The sequence below is a fragment of the Halichondria panicea genome, chromosome 17 (assembly GCF_963675165.1).
Source record: "Halichondria panicea chromosome 17, odHalPani1.1, whole genome shotgun sequence".
Taxonomy (NCBI): Eukaryota; Metazoa; Porifera; class Demospongiae; order Suberitida; family Halichondriidae; genus Halichondria; species Halichondria panicea.
In genome coordinates this window covers 824,128-846,873 of record NC_087393.1, presented here as the reverse complement: position 1 = coordinate 846,873, position 22,746 = coordinate 824,128, and the positions used below count along the sequence as shown (strand labels likewise).

General features: G+C 40.7%; 2 protein-coding genes and 1 long non-coding RNA gene across 8 annotated transcripts in view; 1 reads left to right on the top strand and 2 right to left on the bottom strand.

The window, feature by feature from the left end:
* Positions 1-43: 43 nt before the first annotated feature.
* On the bottom strand, positions 44-2,796 carry LOC135351343 (histone-arginine methyltransferase METTL23-like). 5 transcript variants are annotated; one of them, XM_064550328.1, is made up of 5 exons: positions 2,641-2,796; positions 2,422-2,526; positions 2,137-2,372; positions 1,997-2,083; positions 44-372 (listed from the first exon to the last, which is right to left on the bottom strand). In XM_064550328.1, the coding sequence occupies exons 1-5, from the start codon at positions 2,779-2,781 to the stop codon at positions 198-200; spliced, it is 744 nt and encodes a 247-aa protein (XP_064406398.1). In that variant the 5' UTR covers positions 2,782-2,796; the 3' UTR covers positions 44-197. The 5 variants fall into 5 exon arrangements, with proteins under 5 accessions (XP_064406398.1, XP_064406400.1, XP_064406396.1 ...); XM_064550330.1 differs by having other exon boundaries at positions 2,137-2,368; positions 2,590-2,722; XM_064550326.1 differs by having other exon boundaries at positions 2,590-2,717.
* The window catches only part of LOC135351344 (uncharacterized), a 31,894-nt gene continuing 11,899 nt past the window's right edge, over positions 2,752-22,746 (top strand). Inside the window, exons 1-6 of one of the 2 annotated variants that reach the window (XR_010399435.1) lie at positions 2,752-2,940; positions 3,300-3,443; positions 6,957-7,110; positions 7,765-7,836; positions 17,546-17,678; positions 19,287-19,579. This is a non-coding gene — a long non-coding RNA (uncharacterized LOC135351344). Of the gene's footprint in view, positions 2,941-3,299; positions 3,444-6,956; positions 7,111-7,764; positions 7,837-17,545; positions 17,679-19,286; positions 19,580-22,746 lie in introns of those variants that run through there. The other variant, XR_010399436.1, reaches the window with a different exon arrangement.
* LOC135351341 (serine/threonine-protein kinase SBK1-like) lies at positions 21,139-22,509 on the bottom strand. Its single transcript, XM_064550324.1, has one exon. It carries the CDS (start codon positions 22,420-22,422, stop codon positions 21,445-21,447), a length of 978 nt encoding a protein of 325 aa, XP_064406394.1. The 5' UTR covers positions 22,423-22,509; the 3' UTR covers positions 21,139-21,444.

Below are 22,746 nucleotides of genomic sequence, written 5' to 3'. Positions count from 1 at the left end.
TCTCGAGGATAGACAGAAGGTGAATATTATGGATCAGTTCAAGTCAACAAGATAACACTGAGAATCATAATTATGTCTTGTGTCAGTTGTGTGCTGTGCTTACGTCTTAACACATTTTGGGGGAAAATCAGATTTTTTAAAGACGCACACAAGAATTATAATAATGGGTGAAAAAAAGCATAATTTATCAGGGCCTACTATATACTGTTTCTGCTAGTAATCTCCCACAAGTGGAGTGTGTGTTCAGTAGATGATCTGCTTTCACTCAGTCCTTCGACCACCACTCTGTCCTTGGGGCTATTTGTATCCACGGTAATGACTGCAGCTTCTAGTCCCCATCTCTCTAATAAGTGTACCAGAGTTCGGTTTGAGCTGTAGGAATAAAAAGCAGCTATAATTATGAGTATACATGCAGATAACTTTGTTGGGTTGAACTTAGGCAAAAGTACAATTATTCATAGCAGTCTCCCTTCGGGTCGTCCTGCTAAAGACAGGAGGTTGAAGCTATTATTCTATTGGGGCCCATTAATCTGGCTGTATTATAAACATAACCCTTTCCTTGCCATTCGTGAAATCTGGAACAGGAGCGTCTTTAGGTCGATCAATTAGTGTGGATCCGGCCTCACCACGCCTCCAAGTCATTCTATTAGTCTAGATCCGGCTAGCAATTCTAGCTGGGACTCCCAGTTCTAGCTCCTTTTGTTTAGCGTGTCAGAGACTGGGAGAAGATGATTGGCACTCCCTGGCTCCTTTGGATGTACAGCTGTCCAGATCCCTAGAACATACCCTCCATTCTGACGAGTTATCAGTGCATAGGGTGCTTACTAGATTCTTGCCAGCCAGTACAGTTCAAGCTACACACAGCACCGCTCAACTATTCTCTACCCCATTATCTAGCTAAATCTGGTCCAACTAGACAGCAGACACAGCTAGTTAATTCAGTAAAGCCAGGGGTAGCCCTACTTCTACGGTTGTTCAGTACCCACGGTAACAATTCCTCTGGGCTGGGCTAACTAGTTGAGCCACGCCTCCCAATTCTCAAGGCTAGGTACATGTCTCTGTCTAGCTGCTTCTTCAGCTTCTTGCTCAGTTTTGTGGCTTAGAGAAAGGCCAGCTACTCAGGGGGAAGAGTCCAGATGAAAGTCTGGCAGCCAGGTGACGTCCAAACGGTCAGTTATTCTTTCCACCAACTTTTTAATCTAGTCTAGTCCTGCTTGCACTGCTACTACTACTGCTGCCTACTGCTGCTACTCTTCCTAGCTAGTCAAAGGTTTCTTTTTTTTTTTTTTTTTTTTTTATAACTACATATGCACAAAGAGACATCAAAGCTTACATCAAAGGACACAGATTTTTAGCCTACTTGACTGATAAGGCGGTTACCTAGACTACAGTTTGTTTGTCAGGGAGGAGCTCACATACAACTTCATCTAATTCATCATAACGATTCCTTACCCATTGTTGTAATTTCTACAACAGATTGCCAAGGAAAGAGATAAATAGGGGTGACCACAATAGACATGGGCTCCTAAAAAATTTGTGAATGTTGCAGTTTATGCATGCTATTTACTGTTGTCAAAATTCGGCTACGTAGTCCTATAACATTCGATATAAACATAATTATCATAGATACATGTATGTATTCCTAAAAGCTACAGTAGAACCTCGATTATCCAGCCCTCCATTATCCGGAACCCTCGATTATCCGGCTTGGAAGTTTCTAATTCAGAAAATGGGTGTGTCCCTGAAATGCGCATGCACATTGCAGCTGTTACTATGGAGACAAGTCTGCTTATCTTCTGCGCATGCATAGACAACCATGTGGCACTGCTGTTTATCAATAAAGTGGGTGGATCACAAGGCGTGGTTTATCTATTCGATTATCCGGTATTATTCAGTTATCCGGCCTGCCTCTGGAACCAAGGTGTCTGGATAATCGAGGTTCTACTGTAAATGCATTTGAAATCTCAACCTGTTAGTTGGTAAGGGATGCCTTTACCTTCTTTCTTGATAGGTAGTCCAAAATTTACAGGATGGGTTTTTGTCCATCAGAAAGGAAACAGTTGCCAAAACATCTTCAAAATCTGAAGAAAACAGTTAAATATAATTGTTATTGTGTATAATAATAACTCCTCCCCTTTTGAGTCGTAGAAGCAGTCAGAAGCAATTATCACATCTTGTGGGGGGAGGGTCAGCAATGTCGGAGAAAACAACCCCCATGTGACCTCGGTAATCTCCATCCCCTCTATTCCATTGAGATCACATGATCTCTTGATGGCGTTTTGGAAACATGTATTCCCCTCGCGGTCTGTGAAGGTCACATGACCTCCGCACTTGGCGGCTGTGAGTCCAGGTATAGCCGTCCCTGCACCTAGCTGGAGAAAAAATAAGGAGGCGATAATTCGGGTAATTTTGAACTCTCACTTCTAAGACTTTTTTCCCTCCGATGAATTCCTTCTGGTCGTAGATGTGTTGGGCTAACAGGAGAGCACAGGGCCATGTGTACAGGCTGTAGTCGCCACCCAGTTGCTATGATTGAGTGTGGAGGAACGTCACACAGTGTACGCATGTACAGTTATTGAATGCATTTACTTCTATGCTTTTGATTATTAGTGACATATCCTCAAAAGGAATTGTCCATACAATGTTTTCTTTCTCCAGCAAGCAGAGTCTCTGTCCAGCAAGTAGGTTTACTTTTTGGGTTGCATGAATGGATAAAGGGTCATCAAAGGAAAAAGTTGCAGGAGAATTCGCAGCCACGTGGCCCGCGTGGCCTAATGGCATAACAACAAACAGCTGCAACCACAATGCAACCTATGAGAAGGTAAGGATTACTGCCCATACCACATTTTTGTCTTTTTTTTATAGCTTTCCCAAAATGCTGAGGCCAATTGAAGGCAAGAAGAAGAGTAACGAAGACTAGAGGAAGAAAAAAGAAAAGAAGTAATGAGTTAGAACGTTTTTGCCCTGTTTAATACAGACATCAAGGCGGCCCTCTAAGCGACATTTGGATATGGAAATAATAACTATAATTTTCCAGTCTTTGCCTTACATGCAAATCTGAGGTCTTGCATCAAGCCTAGGCGGCCTCATTAGCTAAGCGACACGTTTAGATATGAAAATAATAACCAAATTTGTCATAGTCTTGCCTTACATGTAAAGCTGAGGTCTTACTGTATCGTGGGAACAACCACTCACTTTGACACATGTTTGGAAGTATCCCATCTCATTCATCTGTGGGAAGTGTCGCTGGTTATAGGAATTGTTTATACTGACTCAATTTATGCACTTTGTTTCCATAGAGACTCCGTCCTTGAACCTTGTGTGTTCCCCATTGTCTATAGTGGACTACCATAATTGATTATTTGGACGTGGATCGTTACACCGGAGTGCTCATTACAGCAGCAGACATGCAGACTGCCATTACAGCCCATCTTTTTACAACCGTAAGTGCTCCACTGTCAGTATAAGGTTAATCATCCTGCACAGTTAATCATCCTGCACAGTTAATGCAGTCTTGTAATGGGCTCTCATTAAATTATGGCAAGTCCCCCCAATGCACCATTTTGTCTGTCCACTTCCTTAAAGGCCATCATGTTACTCCCCACTAGCTGTGCATACATCCCGTATACAGCAAAGGTTCATCACACCTCATTGCCTCTTAATGCACAGTTAGCTCATTAGCGTGAGATTGTGTTGAATGTGTGGTAACCACTCTCATATTGCAAGATATGCTTTGATTTCGACACTCTTCCCAGACCTACCATAGACCTGTAGTCTACTAGTACTGTGTATCGAATATCCAGCCAGTTGCCTTAGCGCCCACCCCCTGGTTTGTTTAGGCCACCTGGTGCTAAATTCAATTTTGGAGTGTTAATTTTTATTATTCCTAGAGCATCTGTTGTATAGCGATTGTTTACCAAGGTTGGAAATGACTCTTTGATTTTATTATTATTGTCTCCTTTTGATTTTTAAGTACGTTTGTTTGATCGTTTAAGTACCATAGAGCGGGTAATTTTCGTAGGGCAAAATATTTGTGGTTTTCTTGGTTGAAGGTCTGACCACGGATATTTTACCCATGAATAAAGCGACCTTGCCTACCTTTACTTGCAGTGCAAGCAGCAACCACAAAAATATTATCCACGAAATGACTAAATATTGCTCAACCACGAATGTTTTTCCCCCCCTCCCCCCCGAAAATTACTCGCTATACGCTGAGCAGGTACACTAATGTCTATAATTAGTGTGGGGCGAATACAATTAACGTTAATTTTCTTGTTTTTCATTTCAAAAATATTTCAGTGGTGATTTTCTCTTCCAGTTTCGAATGAATGCCTTTTTGTATATTCTTTGAGATACGTAGTTAGGAACCTTATTAGGCTGTGTCCAGGTGGTATTCTTATGAAGTACTTTCACAAAAATTTTGACAGAATTCCGATCAATTATTCTCAAGTTATAATTATGTCGTCACTTCATTTTTCTTTCCATAATTAGACATTCCTGACTCATTTTTCTGTTTTTGAGCACTTTACCAGTTAATAGAATTCATGAGAGACGTGTTATTCTCGGACAGTGCATATTATTTCAGGATCAAAGAAAAGAAAGTTAGCGTTAAAATTTGAGACTATCGTTTTCCCAGCACATGAAATTCCATCAAATGCAATGATGAATCACTCTCGTTGCCGTAAAAACTTCCGTTAGATTTTTCACATTGCTACACTAACTGTAATATTGATTCTAAAACGATATTCGGTTACAAACATATTCTTCCATCTGTACCGTTTAACTTCCATTTTTGCTCCTTGAGATCAGGTTTCTTTTAAGATTGCACAAGTGTGTGAAAATAGATTCCAATTAATATTAAGCGGGTGATTGACAGATGCAAGTAGGACATTTACTTGCTCTAAGATAGTGACAGAATATTTCAAGCGGAGGGGAAAAATCACTCGCCAACCTGCACTAAAAGAAAACCTGATATTTTAGTCTGCCTCAGCCTCGGATGTTTGTTTTTCAGAATTCCTAAGCCTCAATTTTAGCCGAACTCCAGTAGCTCCTAACGTCTTCATAACTATAGCACGCTAATTAATGAACCTTTTCATTTTCCAGTAACAGTTTAGCATAAGTGTATCGTATGTTCTTAACACTTTCTACCATTTCCAAACTCCTGGGAACTTGTTTTATGAGAACTGACGTACGTAAGATATCTCATTAGAATGCCAAGATGTGGTAGTCAGTCGGATGTCTATACGTTGCAATGCACCAAGTCACGTATCCAAGACTTTGAAACACTACCAGATATTCAATATGTTGTATACATGTCGTACTTGTTGTAATTATGGAGTATGTCATAATGTGTTCATTCATTATCTCACCGTGACAACATGAACTAGCGGTCACCAATTTCCTGTGCCTAATAAATTATACCAACAATGAAACGTGTATCATTCTGAGATCACTATATGATAAGACAGTCCAACGATCCATCACTTGTCACCCTCAAGGAATTCCCCTTGTTTGTTCCGTTGACTGTACATATACGATTGTAAATACACGTCTTAGGACCTAAATTTATGCTGCACATAATTAATTATTGTTCGATGCACTTGAAACTTATCTTTTGTGTTCAGATAGCCTTAGTGTCTATTGCAGCCTCGCTGGAAGTAAGAAACTATCTTAATTCAATTTCAATGAATTATCAAAGCGGGCTCGGGTTTGGTACAGTACCTCTCAATCAGCTGCTCTGTCCCGTGTACAGCTCTAAAACCACACACACACACGCACACGCACACGCACACACACACACACACACACACACACACACACACACACACACACACGGTCCTTGTGTCAAGTTTCGTACACACAGGGACAGGTAGTGGTTGCATTTCCTTACACACAGTACACCTTATACCCCTTTGTTGTGATGAGTCTGGTCAGTATTAAGGGGCCGACTAACTGACGCCACACCAACAGCTGTGCTCGGGTGTGAACGAGACTCAGGCCTTCTATAGCAGCTGTGTAATCTTGATACGGGTATCCATAGCTCCACTCACCGTCCTCTGTGTTTATGTAGTGTGCACGCTTTTGTGTTGTTCAATAATGTAACCTATAAAGCATATCCCTTTGTAAAATAATCCTGGTATTAAACTACATTGTGATCGATGAATCAGAGTTTATTTGGAAGTTCAATAGGGGCAAAAGTATTGCAGCTAGTCTGTGGGGCTCTGACATAATTATGTCATGCCAATGTGGGGGGGATTGCAGCTAGTCTGTGGGGCTCTGATGTAATTATGTCATGCCAATGTGGGGGGGATTGGACTTCACTTGGAAGTTGTATACCGTATTACTAGAATGTTTTGCGAACATTAAACATATGCGAACTTTGTGAGGGTTGATCAATTCGCAACAATAAAATCGCAAACCTAAATTAGTACTAGTAAATACACACGATCCTTTCCAGAACGCAATAGTTAGATCGCAAAGGGCCAATTTTTCTACTGATTTGGCTCATTCGCAAAGGTTTTTCATCTGAAAAATATTCTAGTAATACGGTAGCAGTTAAAAGTCAAAGAAAGAATTAAGTAGAAGATTTACAGTTAGATGTGTGAATAAGGTGTTTTTTTTTACTGAACTTGTACTGTTCGTAGCAATATGGGAAATAGCGATTATTACATGATTTAAGCGAACTATTATTATTGTCAGTAGCACTACCAAACAGCTGCTAAATGCATCTTTTAGTTTTGAAATTGAAGGTTCCAAACTCTGGTTATGAACAGTTAAAAGTTTCGTTTTTTCCCAGAAAAGCGCTCTCTTATGCACCAGCTTGTAACATGTATCTTTGTAGTGTTTTTCGTACATTGTATACAAAAGTGGTGTTGGTATGATATTATAGTTAATTAATTGGTCAGTTGTGTTAATTTATACGCAACAATGTGTTCATTCCATTCACTCCCTAACAGATGTGTTTCTGGCCGTGGATCAAAGTGAGTGCTCAAGTACTGTGACCCCCTCTCTGATCTCATGCAGACTCTGAAGAACATACCATCGCTGTTGTCAGGGCCAGCCGGGGGAGGGGGGAGTGTCTTCATGCCCCATCGGTTTGCTTACAATAAGGTCAAGTTGTTAAGAGGCCTTCTTCTTTGACTCCATTCTTTGAGTTCATTGACGTACGTATACATAACATAATTGTACAATTGTACACAGAGAACTGACCCCCCAGCTTTGTACGGTATCTCGTTCATTTACTCGTTAATTTACTCTAGTATTGAGATTTGGCTGTTTGATGAAGTGCGCTATGTTTTCTATTGTCAGCGTTTGAGTATTGTTGAGCTCTTGTTTTGAAAATGTTAGAATGTGATAAATGCACGCATTATCCTATTATGTTAGACCCTACGACGCTGTAAGTTTAACAATTGGACCTTTATTACACCTACGTATGTACGTATACTCTCAGCATTGTTATTGGCCACAGGCACTAATAAACGACAGCTGTTTCTAGCTGGGCGTACACACATTACTATAAGGGCATGTTTCCGTGGGGTTAGTGGTTGAAAGGACATACACATGGTCTGCAATTATAGTAACGATATTCATGACCTGTGTACAGTGTATATTTTGCAATGACTAGCAATATAATATTTCCTCCTCTCATTGTCGTCTCATGAGCTGTTGATTTATTTATTTATATAGCCCTGTAGTTTGTTTTAGTACAAAAGAGGTGCACGATTAATGGTCTTAATTAAGTCACGTAATTGTCTTTATATGCAGGTGATGATGTGGCTGTTTGGATTAGTGTGATTCTTTAGGCAGTGTGCTGGAGGAGGTGGTGTCGGCTGAGAGGTGGGTATAGTTGTAAAATTTGATTGTATCCTACTTAAGCTTGCCTGGTACGTATTAGGTAATGCTGCGGCCCACCTCCACTCTGAAGTCATTGCACTCATACGTACTGTTTTACGGAACTCGTTTATTATATGTATATGCACGAGGATCAAGCAAGATTGCTACTTTGTTGAGAGGTTGCTTAGTTTGTACACAGTTACAACTGTTCAATTGAGACGAGGCCTTTCTTCAGGGGTGGGTGACCGTTCAGAGGTTTCCACTGCACCTACATGTACCATATTTGTGCACAAAGAGTCTTTAGCTGTATTGTATTAAAATTGATGATATCATTATTGTTTTATTCATCCTTGTTGTGTGTATAACATCTCCTAGGAGTGCAAATAAACGTCATATTGATTATACCTTGCTATTAAACAAGCCGAGCATTTATGGAGAGTGTAGTGTAGGGGGGCCAAGTTATTGTCCCATTCTCAATTTCTGTTTTGCTTTCTTCAACTTCTCCGCCGTATGCCAATAATTAGATAGAGCAGTGGGGGACGGTGTAGTGTTAGTCAACCATCACTGTTTCGTAGCTATGTGTGTACTGTATTGCCTCTCTTTGTTGACACACTTTTAGTCCACCCAAATCTGCATTTTTTCTACTTACGTTTTTGAATAACTAAGATATTTTCATTTATTAAGATATGTTTAGCGTTAATCATGCAATCCCTCCCAAAGTGACGTCAGGCCAAAATGATGACCTCATCATCGCTAGCATCTGTTTCTGATTATCTCCCTATTGCACATGATAATTATACTTGCCACTTGTAATTAATTGTGAAATGGAATCTTAACCTTTACAAGTACGTATACATGTATGTACGTACGTATATGGCATGCGTGGCCATATTTGCCGGGTACTTTGATCTGGCCATGTGATCTCTTAGTTCGGCGTCTCTGCAATTCCTTCACTAATGCTGCATGCATGGCCATATTTGCCGGGTACTTTGATCTGGTCATGTGATCTAGCTCTTAGGCGTCTCTGTAATGCCCTCACTAATTAGCCCAGCGTCTCATTAGTACACGCAACACTATACTCAATTGTGCGTAGCATGCATCCTTTGAAATTGGATCAATTATTTAAATTACCACCCAAACTTTCCTACTAAATGGTCTTTTAATGATATTCATAGTGGCAAACACTATAGATTGTCCCAGCTTACAATTAGTTTGTGTAGTGACAACATTTGTGTTTGCCTGCCCAGCTGTCTCCTGTCGGTTGTCAATGGCAATTAGCAGCCATTTGGGTGGCCAGCGTAGCTATGCATGTACCCATCTCTTGATCCCACTGGTATTTTAATTACCTATTTCCTCAATAATGTCTTCTCCCTACAAATCATGTACATATGTATCTTCTTTGTGCTCGCCCTCCCCCCCCCCCATACACTATCGCCCCCCAAACACTATCGCCCTCCCATACCCTCATCTCCCATACACTCTTGCCCCCCCCCCCATACTATCGCCCCCCATACACTCTCTCTCCCCCATACACTCTCACCCCCCCAATACTGTACGTGCAGTCAATTTCTTAAAAATCATATTTGAAGTAGTACTCTTCTATGGCTCTATCCGTTAGTGGTTGTTGACATTTCCCTAAATTAGGTTGACTGTACGTGGGCTGTACTGTGTGTTTGTATACTAATTTTGTTCTTTACAGTTGTGTTATTGATTCAGTTAGCTCCTCTAAAGGGACGTAAATCGATAGTTCTGTATCTATTGTAGGTCTCAGCATGCCTTTTGTTAGGTAAACAAAAGCAAACTCCTTTCATCTGTATTATACGTGATCTAGTCGGTAATTTATAATTCTTAAAAATATGCCCTCAATAATAATTATCTATCATTGTGGACTTTGTATACATGTAGTTTCCTAGAAGCAATGTGAGATCTTGCACTAGCTCAGTGTGTTCACACGGATTATTGAACTATCAATAGCAACTGAAACTCCTTTTTTTGTATGGCATCACTCAATGCAGTAATGTTTTAGCTATGTGGACCGCGCACGTACATGTCGCATGATTTCAGAAGCTTTTATATATATGACCACTGGTACATGTACAAGCATCCCGCCACAATTAACTCTGTACCTATGTGGTTTTAAATCGGATATCGGTCAGAAATACCAGTAAAAGAAGCCCATAACTGCATGTATGACTATACCTCAGACTAAGTTAGTTAGTGATCCTCATAATATGATCATTAGCTCTTAGGAAGGCCTATCAAATAGCGTATTTGTTGGTCTACGTATATCCGCTGATGAGTCTAATGTCTATAATTATAGACTTGCATATTTTGGTGTTCCCAATTAAGAGCTCGGAAACTGTTCCACATACTATACCCTGAAGAAGCCTTCTGCTAATTCATTTCGTAAGAAAGCGACATTTGTAAGTGCTTCTGTGGTTTGGTCCAGATGACCTTAACACCCCAGCATCAGCAACTGTCAGACTAAGACCTATATCTATACTAGGAAAGGGAAAACAGGTTGAGGTACGTAGTAATGGCTTCTTGTCGAATTCTGACCCCATACATTCAGTGGTTACCTATGACATCAGTGTGCCTCCCAAAACAGGAAGGTTGACAGTGCTATGGGGATATAGGCAGTAGGACCAAACCAGTCCACACTAGGAAAGTGAAACAATCATTAATGGCTTCTGAATTAATTCAAACCCGGCAGTATAACCCATGTCCATCAGTACGTACATATACGTATGACCTGTAGTTTCCTCCCAACACAGGAAGGGTTGTCAGTGCTATGGGGATATAGGCAGTAGGACCAAACCAGTCTACACTAGGAAAGTGAAACAATCATTAATGGCTTCTGAATTAATTCAAACCCGGCGGTCCATCGTATATATACGTATGACCTGTAGTTTCCTCCCAACACAGGAAGCCGAAGCGTGATCAGTGCTATGGGGATATAGGCAGTAGGACCAAACCAGTCTATACTAGGAAAGTGAGACAATCATTAAATGAATTGAATTAATTCAAACCCAGCAGTATAACCCGTGTCCATCAGTACGTACATATGTGTGAGCTAGATAGTTTCCTTCTAACACAGGAAGGGTTATTACCGGTGCCACGGTGATGGGACCATTCAACCTTGTATAGGAAAGATTTCCTCCATTGCATCCGTATAGCTTGTAGCTCTGCATAATTACCCGAGTGCATTAATTAGCCCCTTCCTATGGTGGTGTGTGTGTGTGGTGTGTGTGTGTGTGTGTGTGTGTGTGTGTGTGTGTGTGTGTGTGTGTGTGTGTGTGCGGACAATAAGAGTAGTTCTCAAACTGTTGATCAAACAACCATTCAATGATTTGAATTAGCTCTGAGGATATGGTACGTGTGAAATGGGACACTTAATTATACAATTTATACATCAACAGGAAGATGTACTTAGTTAAAATTAATTTCCAATGTTGCATATTTGTCAGTCTGTGTGTGCATGAGTAACTGTATATCTCAGTTCTAGCCAGTGGGTCACCCCTAATTATGACATTATGGATCACTATGGAAACAAGGCTCTAAACAGCTGCCCTTGTGTGGTCATTGGAGGAGCGCCTTGTGCTAATTGTTAGCTGAAGTGGTATTTGTAATATCATACTGCTTGGCTGCATTGAAATGAGTACTCTGATACATGTATTAATAATAGTACGAGTCATTGGAACTAGTCCTCCACATTTCTTGCATACCAGATGGCACATTGCTACGAATCGATATTGTGTTCCTTGCCTCATGAATATTTAAATGTGAGTGTGTGAGTGTCCCCAACACATACCTTCTGGCCAGTGCTTAGATCTATTAATAGTCTAGGTTAGGTGTCTGTACATGCATAGACTGCCTGATGGGGCTTGTTTTAATGGGTCGATCATAAACAATACTTTAGATCAGTTACCTAACTGAATATATACATGTACTTAGGATCGAGCTTGTGATATTCTAGCTTGTACGTGAACAAGGTTAATGTCTTATTAAATATCACACGCAGTTTATGACTGACTAATGGTGCCAATTATTCTGGAATTTCAACTAAAGTACGTAAATCCATTCCCTGTGCGTGACATATCTCCTGTACAGTCATGTGATCCTCTTACCACACACATGATCTAGCCGCACACATGATCTAAGAGGGGGTGGTTTCATTGTCAATACACTCACCCCCTCCTCCGATAAACATCCCCACACTGTCATGTACGTGTACGTGTTCCCATGGTGTCAAGCTACAAGCATGCTTTTGATACGATTACTTAATCCTATTGTTCTCTGCTCACCCAAGCTAGGGTATATATATGTGAGTCCCAATGCATTCTTAACGTCTCTGTCTGTCTGTCTGTTGTATTTTATATTGTACGGGTATTTTGTTACTGTATCCTGCGGGCTCAGGTTGCGTGAGGTGTTTCCGGCTCATTCATTGCTATGGTCCTGTGTTTACATGTAATCTTGTAACATAGCTGTAATTGAAATTGAAAATTTTGTCTTAATTGTGACAAGCATATCTACGTACAACTTATTGTTGAAGCCATGCAGGATGCTTTAATAGGATTGGCACTACTTTTATAGCTTTTTAGCGCTTTTCATATATAAATATGTTTTATTATGAACTCTGCAATTATCTAAACATAATTTATAAGCGAACTGTTCACTGTGCTTATACAAAGTCTTACACTTGTATTGGGTGCAGTATGGGATGATATGTTTGCAATGTTTCCTTATAGTGAGCACATGTACATTACAATATCGTGTGCCTCATGAATATTTAAGTACACGTGTGAGTGGCCCCAATACATACCTCCTGACCAGTACAGTCTAGGTTAGGTGTCTGTATATGCATAGACTGCCTGATGGGGCTTGTTTTAATGGGTCAATCATAAACAATGCTTTAGATCAGTTACCTTGGGAGCTTGTACATTTATGTTTTTATGTTTTAAATATGACTAATGGTGCCAATTATTCTGGAATTTCAACTGAAGTACGTAATTCCATTCTCTGTGCGTGACATATCTCCCGTACACATGATCTAGCCACACACATGATCTAGGAGGGGGTGGTCTCATAGTCAATACACTCACCCCCTCCTCCTATAAACATCCCCACACTGTCATGTACGTGTACGTGTTCCCATGGTGTCAAGCTACAAGAATGATTTTGATACGATTACTTAATCCTATTGTTCTCTGCTGCTCACCCAAGCTAGGGTATATATATGTGAGTCCCAATGCATTCATAACGTCTCTGTCTGTCTGTCTGTTGTATTTTATATTGTACGGGTATTTTGTTACTGTATCCTGTGGGCTCAGGTTGCGTGAGGTGTTTCCGCTCCATTTATTGCTATGGTTACCCGTGTTTACATGTAATCTTGTAACATAGCTGTAATTGAAATTGAAAACCTTGTCTCGTGACAAAATAATTACAATTATCTAAACGTGTATTAGTCTAAGCAAACTATTCACTGTGCTTATACGAAGTCTTACACTTGTATTGGGTACAGTATGGGATGATAGATGATATGTTTGCAATGTTTCCTTATAGTGAGCACATGTACATTAATTACTACCAATATCGTGTGCCTCATGAATATTTAAATCGAGTAAGATCTACAGTCTAGGTTAGGTGTCTGTATATATGCATAGACTGCCTGATGGGGCTTGTTTTAATGGGTCAATCATAAACAATGCTTTAGATCAGTTACCTTGGGAGCTTGTACATTTATGTTTTTATGTTTTAAATATGACTATTGGTGCCAACTATTCTGGAATTCAACTGAAGTACGTAATTCCATTCTCTGTGTGTGACATATCTCCCGTACACATGATCTAGCCACACACATGATCTAGGAGGGGGTGGTCTCATTGTCAATACACTCACCCCCTCCTCTGATAAACATCCCCACGATGTCATGTACGTGTACGTGTTCCCATGGTGTCAAGCTACAAGCATGCTTTTGATACGATTACTTAATCCTATTGTTCTCTGCTCACCCAAGCTAGGGTATATATATGTGAGTCCCAATGCATTCATAACGTCTCTGTCTGTCTGTCTGTTGTATTTTATATTGTACGTGTATTTTGTTACTGTATCCTGTGGGCTCAGGTTGCGTGAGGTGCTTCCGCTCCATTAATTGCTATGGTTACCCGTGTTTACATGTAATCTTGTAACATAGCTGTAATTGAAATTGATTATTGTGATAAGCAATTTGTAATGAAATTATCTAAACGTGTATTAGTCTAAGCAAACTGTTCACTGTGCTTATACGAAGTCTTACACTTGTATTGGGTACAGTATGGGATGATAGATGATATGTTTGCAATGTCTATAGTAAGCACATGTACATTAATTACTACCAATATCGTGTGCCTCATGAATATTTAAATCGAGTAAGATCTACAGTCTAGGTTAGGTGTCTGTATATGCATAGACTGCCTGATGGGGCTTAAGGTTCTATTAAAATTGAAAACCTTGTCTAATTGTCTCGTTATTATACAAGCAATTGAAGTCTATATACATGTAAATCATGTAGTTATCGTAACTAAGCAAGCTGTTCATGTGCTTGTACAAACTGTCTGTTGCCTTAAATTTGTATTGGATGACTTTATTGCGTAATGTTTGGCCTATATAGTGTAGTCATTATAATGTTACGCTTGATTGCTCAGTTGCCAAGTACCCATGCACTGTAAGCATTAGTGCATGCCATAAAATAATAAATAAAAGCCCTGTAGCTTTAACATCAGATTGTAGCTAGCCAACCGATTCAATAATTATATAGTAGCCTTTTAAATGGTGTGACCTTACGTTTCCTAGAAGTTTTAACAATGAGTGTTTGCAATCATGTCATAAACGCGGTTTGTAGTGTACGTCTTACATGTACATACCATAATATATATATAGGTTGTGGTAATTAATTAGATTATATCCTGTTTATAGTGGACTAAAGTGGTTCATCCGTGACTGCCGGACAAGCCCTCTATACCCAGAGGGTTAGGAGACAGGTAGCTAAGTTATGCAGGATGACCCTAGGGCCTATACCCCAGGGGTGAGGAGTGGGGTCAGAGAGAGAGGCAGCTAGTGATGCAGGATGTACCCCGGGGGTGGGGGGAGAGTCTCAGAGAGAGAGAGGTAGCTAGTGATGCAGGATGTACCCCGGGGGTGGGGGGAGGGTCTCAGAGAGGTAGCTAGTGATGCAGGATGTACCCCGGGGGTGGGGGGAGGGTCTCAGAGAGGTAGCTAGTGATGCAAGATGTACCCCGGGGGTGGGGGGAGGGTCTCAGAGGAGAGGTAGCTAGTGATGCAGGATGTACCCTGGGGGTGGGGGGAGGGTCTCAGAGAGAGACAGGTAGCTAATGATGCAGGATGTACCCCGGGGGTGGGGGGATGGTCTCAGAGAGAGACAGGTAGCTAGTGATGCAGGATGTACCCCGGGGTGGGGGGATGGTCTCAGAGAGAGACAGGTAGCTAGTGATGCAGGATGTACTCCGGGGGTGAGGGGAGAGTCTCAGAGATAGAGAGGTAACTAGTGATGCAGGATGACCCTAGGGCCTATACCCTCCTCAGTATGAATAAATCACAAGAAAGGTTACAGTAGACTTTCGTTAATCCGGTCACCCTTGGGACAGTACAGCTTGGCCGGAATAGCGAGAGTCTACTGTATGAATTTTTGTGTACCAATATTCTTGAAAAGGCTGTGGAGAGTATGCATGTATATACAGTAACATGGTTCTATTCTCTGTAGTACTGAGTTCAATTTCCATTTCAGTTAGGGCCACTTTAGTTGGTGATCGTGTTCCTGTGTAAACAACAGGATGATGCATGTTTACTTGTGTTTCAAACACTGTTTCCAAGTGAACAAGTCTGTGTACAAATGTATATCCATCCCCAGGACAATTTAGCTACCATATGGGCATACATGTACAATTAAGTGAACAAACAAGTCTGTGTATCCAGCACCAAGAAAACTTACGTAGCTACCATATGGACTTACATATACAATTAAGAGATGTGTTATGGTGGCCATTGTACAGGTGTTGTCAATTACAGTTTTGTGTTTATTGTTTATCAGCTACGTAGCACAGTTACGTGTCATAGATTCCCCCCATGCCTTAGTACGTACATGACATGTCATAGAGATTGCCCCATACCTAGGAGTACAGACTATGCTACCCTTGTTTGGGTGCATGTGTACATGCATGTCCAATAAACTGGGAAAAACGTAACTCCCCTCAGCACGTAAACATATAAATATCATAGCTAACGTAAGCCAAAACAAGTCAGTACTGCGTGGTGTGTGCGTGTGACTAGAGTGGCTTCTAAGTATGAGATCCTATGAGTTTTAGTCTCATCAAAGAGACAAATAAGGTGACAGTGTGGGTGTTAGGGGGCCCCAAAGGAAGCATTCTGCATCCGAAAGACAGAGCTACGTTGTCACTTTTTCATCAGGGCTTCTCAAATAAATGGTTTAGGCTTCTAAATTGCCACATACAGTACTAGTATTGAGGTGGGAGGGGTCAGGGGAGTAAGGGACTGTTTTGTTGAGTGTTCATTTTGTTGTTACTTTCATATAGAGTGTCAGTGTTGTGTCAACAAATATCCGTAGGTTTTGGTTGCCATTCGATCATATGTCCCGTTTTGAAGTGCTAGTTTCCTCAGAATTGGATGATGTTTTGCAAGTACATTCATACAGTGTCGTTAGCTGTTATGCCAACAAAGCTTATAGCTATAAGTGTACGTCCCGTTTTGAAGTGTTGCCGCCGGATTTCTTGTGAATGTATTATTTGTTTTGTCGACCTAGTCTTCAGTTTATGCTCACTATACGGTAACTAAAGTAGACAGTCCGGCTTGTTTCCTAGTTCTTGGAAGTTCACCATGCCTGAGTGAATCATGTCCTTCATGTATCTGTTACCATGGACACTTAATTGTTATTTAACCATGTACATGCATGATACCTCACACAGACTCAGTGATGTATTATACTGTGTGTGTGTGTGTGTGTGTGTGTGTGTGTGTATATGCATGCATGCATGTTACACTATTGCATGAGTCAATATAGGTGTGTGGGTGGTACATGTATGGTGTGTGTGTTCGGTAAACATATAATATTATATAACAATTAATTGACAATTATTATCAAGTACTCTTTGACAAATGTTCACCTGTTGTAAACACATGTACTGTCATGAACTGTCCTGCCATATATACGCAATCATCTATCCTAACAGGAAGATGATGTGTTATTATTCCCACCGTGTCTTGCCCTAGATTTAGGTGTGTGTGTGTGGGAGGGGTGGTCCAGTGGTATCAATCACCAAACCTCCCATACATGGCCACGTTGACAACCATGTTGTCAGTGTTATGTGGCCTCTCTTTGTATCGTAAGGTGTGCTAGCATTAGGGGGGGTGCCGGGCGGAACTATGAGAAATTTGCATTCATAGTAAAAAATTCCTTTGTTTTATCATAAAATTAAGAAAAAATGTACACTCCTAAAATCTAGTGATGCACACTGTAGGAATCTACTGGTCACTGCAAGTATTTGTTATGCATGTACGTACGTGTATAGTGTCTGGAGCGCATGTATGTATTCATACACTCTTGGTTGTACATAATACTGCCGTTCACGTACCTTTGTTCTAGTACTAGAAAAAGTATGGTCTGTGACTTAAAATTACTGTCTGTGTCGTCTCTTTGCAGGTGTCCAGCTGGAGCCCTCGTGCCCATATATGGAAGCTTCACCTTTAAACCCTGTGGCGCACTTCAACAATGAGTGTACCCTCATATCCATATATGGAAGCTTCACCTTTAACCCCTGTGACACACTTCACCAGTGAGTGTATGTGTGGGTGGATTTGTGGTTTGTGGTTTTATAAACTAGTAAATATTGGTTGGCTCTAGACAATTGTATGGTTGTCTAGTGCCAACTTTAGCAGGAAGTTCTTTATTTTAATCTAGCACCCGTAAGGCTTTTGTTGCTGAGGCCCTTAAAGGTGTCACATGACTAATTGCATACAGCTATGTCGTCCGTTTGTCTGTTTGTCTGTTTGTATTTACCCAGCCTTAATCTGAAAATGCTTAGAAGAGAATGTGTATAATAGGTTGCAGTGAATTTTTCAAGTGGTGGCTATTTTAACACCCGCTACATTTAGGTCTACATGTAAGATGTTAGCCTTGATCCCAGCCCTAATTGAGAGCGGCCTGGAATCGAGGCTAGTGAGATTTTGTCTAGTGTGGTTAGTATATCAACCATCCCGATCGACCAGTGTCGGCAGCTCCCTTATATGGTACTATAGTACTCTGCCCTTAGCAGCTTCACTTGGAATTTGAGGGCAAATGAAAGCTATGTCCTTGAGAAAGTGTAACAGTTTACACAAGTAAACCACTTCACTGCTCTATCTAGGTGTTGTGTAAACTGTTACCCTTATCTCAAGTACTTTTTCCATTTGCCCCAAACTTCCTAGTGAGCTGCAAAGCACCGTATTATTACATAACTATTTATTGCCATGCATGTGTACATAATTATATAGCCCTAGGCAAAAGGCTTCTACTATGAGTTCATAGTGCACTAGCTGTGATATAATTATAGTCTTTCACAGATACTGTTACTGCCGAAATTAAAAGTTTAATATATTATTCTCAGTTGGTTTGGTTACATGTGATCTCAACTTGTGTGTTCCGGTACTTCCATGGAGACTGAAGCCGACACCAGGGTAATTCGATTATAGACTGAGTCAATAGTTTGGAGCCTATAGCTGCTGTAACAACACAACAAAGACGGTCCAATCGCCCACTCTAGAGGTTAATCATATTCATTGTCCCCTAACTGTCGACTTTGCAGTGTAAACACATGAGAGCTAGGAAATATTTCAGGCTCTGTCCGGAAGCGGGTGTATTACAGTTCCAGCTGTACGAGGATGGAAGCTACTGTACTGAAAGGATAATATTTATATTGAGGAGAGACATTTCCAGTGGTAATTTTGGAAGCTTGTCCCTTAGCGATGAGTTGCCTGCATGTGAGCTAATGTGTACATTGCCTGTGAGCTAATGTGTACATTGCCTGAGCTGGTGGGGTAGATAGGGAACCGTGAGCACTGACTTGTAACATAGTTGGCATAGTTACCGCATAGTTACTGCATAGCAGGTACATTCGGACTCCGCTCGATCATTCCATTCTTATTGCATGCCACACACAAATCAGCCTAAGAGCTTATTATTTAATTAGTTGTCCCAGCTACACAAAACAAGCACTATATACATTTCTCTTTCTTGTGTTGATTGCACAAGAACATGTTTGGCATATCCAGTTAACTGGTTATTAGCTATACTGATTGCATGTTCTTTTCCTATTCATATAATCCACTGAGTGTGTTCATAATAGTAGTTGGGTTACGTTCATTGCCAATGGTTCTCTTTAACTGTTTACTTTCATGCCATCCAGATACCATGGCTCCCATTGAAGGCCAAAGACAGTCAATTTGGCCCTGACACCTCATCATTATAAACATCGCTAATAAGACTGCCTTCCCCCCCTCCCTCTAATTAGAACGAGCATTTGTAGCCGTGGCTCCTCTCAACAGCTGCTATTTCAGAACAATAATTATATAGTCATCAGTTAGCGATTAATTAAAATGTGTGTACAAAATGCAATCATATTATTGTTACATTAATTTTGTTCTGCATAACTATACATGTGCATGTATTTCTAAGTTACATAATTTGTTATTCCGTGAATTCTTTTAAAGCACATGGTTTTAGCCTGGATACTCATCAGTGTTGGCTTCTTTGCTAATTGCTGTCTTTCTATCATTGCTTATGTTTGTGAAACTTTGTCAAAACAATTTTAATGGGTTTGCTAAATTAGCATAGCTGAAGTATTCACAGTGCACGTTTCCATTGTACTTGTGCATGGGTCACTATGACTGTAGGGTTTGTGTGTGGCTATAATTATAACACAGGCTGCATATACGTACAGTTATCAGCATGTGTACAACGTCATAATTAAAACACATAACTGCATGCATATTTGTATCACACATGCAGATAATAGCTGTGTGTAACGCCATGCCCGCACATGATGAGACGTAGGGGAGGTCACAATTAGTTTAATTATTTTTTGTCGGCATATCTCCTCTTTTGGAAGACGTTATTCTCGAGCAGTTTATATAGAATGCTATAAATAATTAATTTTTCCTCTCACGAGTTCTTATCATTCCATGAAACAAGTCGTCTATAGATAGAAATGCTGTGTCCATGGTGGCAGAGAAATGTTGATTATCTGTTAATGGTATTTATAAACCATTCTTAAGCTATGCAACATTCGTGGCAACCATCTTTCTCCAACGGCTTCTATACTACCTCATAGCTATAGCAATATATGATATCATTAATTCTGTGTAATACAATAGATACCTTTTTGTGGTTTGGTAATATCAATAAATAAGTAATCGTATTGCGTGTGGTTTTAGGATCGTCTAATGTACGTAACTCTGCATACTAAGAGTATCAGGTAGCTATAACTTTCATGATGCATGATAGTGGAGCATGCATGTGTAGGTCGATCAAATTGGAGTAATTTCTGTCCCCACACATAGACATAGTGGGGGGAGTTAGCGGGAGGTCCTATCATGTGACACTGTAGTTTGTGTAGGTCTGAGCTTGAGAGCAGTGGTCAACTTTTTGTGTACTAAACAGACCATGAGTATTTATTCATATAGGAACAACTGGCAACAACAATTTTAAAGGATTGGGATTAACATAAGAACACAAATGCACATACACTTAATTATGTTTATCAGTGTAGCACTTATTAACAGTGAAACTTGGTCACTTTAGGTACACCAACATCAGCTGTAACTGTAATAAAGAGGTAGCCTACCAATTAACACAGGTCCAAGCACATGCTGTATATAGAGACTGTTGGGGCCCATTAACCATAGTATGTGGGGTGACCAATTAAAAGTTTGTTTATAGGATGACTACATATAAACAAGTTTCACTGTAATACTGTTGAGTCCTAATACATGCTAGTGTGACTGCCAAAGTGGCTACACTCTGTGTACACACAGACACCTCTTTAGCAGTTTGCCTAAGCACTAGCTAGCATTAGCTAATGGAGTGGTATATACGTACATACATGTACCCATACCTGTGCGTATATGTATAATGGAGTTCCCCCAACATGAATACAACCTGTTTGTTTGTTCACTGATGCTTTTTCTTTCAGCTATTGATAATGTTTATGCTTCTTATCCACCCTGAAGCTTTCTAGCATGCTCTGTTTCAAAATGGCATTGTTAGATTAAAATATTCATTTCAAAATCACAATAATTATTGTAGTACATTAATTGTAAAGATAAAAGATTAGGTACAAAAAACACATTAAACCTCCTCAATGCCAGCACTGACAACAAATGATAAAGGTTGACTAATAGTTCTCTTAGACTGTTGCTGTTGGTTACAATCAGTCAGTGATCTTCGGAACTGTGCACTCAAACAGTTCCAGCAACTTCTCGAATCAATCGAAAATCGGTTCTCGAATCAATCGAAATCCTTGGGGAGATCAGATATTCTTATTAGAGATTGTTCGGTTGGTTCAGTTAGTAGGCGGAGACTGGTGTCAGGTGAGGGAAGGCGTTGGAGGTAGTGAGCACATAGTCTGCACTCAGAGCATCGTAACTGTTGAACTGCTGCTGGAAGAAATTGACAGTGCAGGGGCTATCGCTGAGGGGAATGGTGGAGTTGTTGAACCACGGCTCGTTGATGTACTTGAAGATATCTGTGATCTCACATCGATCTTGAGGGTCCATGGCCAAGAGGCGATTGAACAGAGAGAGAAGTTTGGGGGAGAAGCTCTGCCACATTCGAGGGGGCTTGATTGTGATTCCGTTTTGCCATTGTACGAATTCGAGGTAGTTAGGGTCTGAGAGTGTTGCCTGTTCCCAGGGGAAGCTGCCGGTGAGCATACAGAAGAGGAGAACACCCACTGACCACACATCACACGAGGCGTCCACAAAGAAGCCGGTCTCGTTGGAAGCATTGCAGATCTCGGGAGAAGTGTAAGGGATGCTTCCAGAAACACGAGACACGTGAGTGCCAGTGCGGAGGGCCATGCCAAAATCAATCAATTGAACAAAGGATCCATTGCGATCACCGAGCACAATGTTCTCAGGCTTGATATCTCTGTGGATCAAGTTTTGACTGTGCACATAATTGACTGCTTTTGCAATTTGGTAGAGGTATTTTCTTGCTTTGTGCTCTGGGAGGCCGACTTCAGGCTCTATGGCATCAAACAGATCTCCACCCTCTGCAAAGTCCTGCACCATTACATAGGAGGTCTTGGTCTCAAAGGCAGTGTTGTGAGTAGTGATAACATTGGGGTGCTTGGAGACACTCTTGCTGTACTTGAACTCCCTCTTGAAGTCGTTTCTGCTGGTATTAGTTTTGCTGATAGCTTTAATGGCCACCGTTTCTCCAGTGGTTTTGTCCTCTGCAATCCAGGTGGTCCCATAGGTGCCTTTTCCGGCTTGCTTTACAAAGTTGTATCTCTCATCGAGGCTTGGGTTGCTTCCTGCCATTGCTTAAGTTGCTTTAGTTGCTTTAGTTGCTTTAGAGCTTTAGTTCACTTTGAGTTTGTGGATTGTTTTGTTGTAGACTTGCAACTGACTGCTTATATAGGCTTCACCTCCACCCCCACTTGGCTCCAAACTGCCAGACAATGAATGTACTTTGCATACCATTAGCTTTGCTATGGTAACCAGGATATGTGTCTAGTTAGCTCTAGAAGTGCACATAGGATGTGTTCTGATTACATTTACACCCACTGATTTTGCACATAGAGGTCAGTGGAGTCATGGAAACTGACTTGGAGTTGTTAATAAACTATTGTCATCAGTACGTAT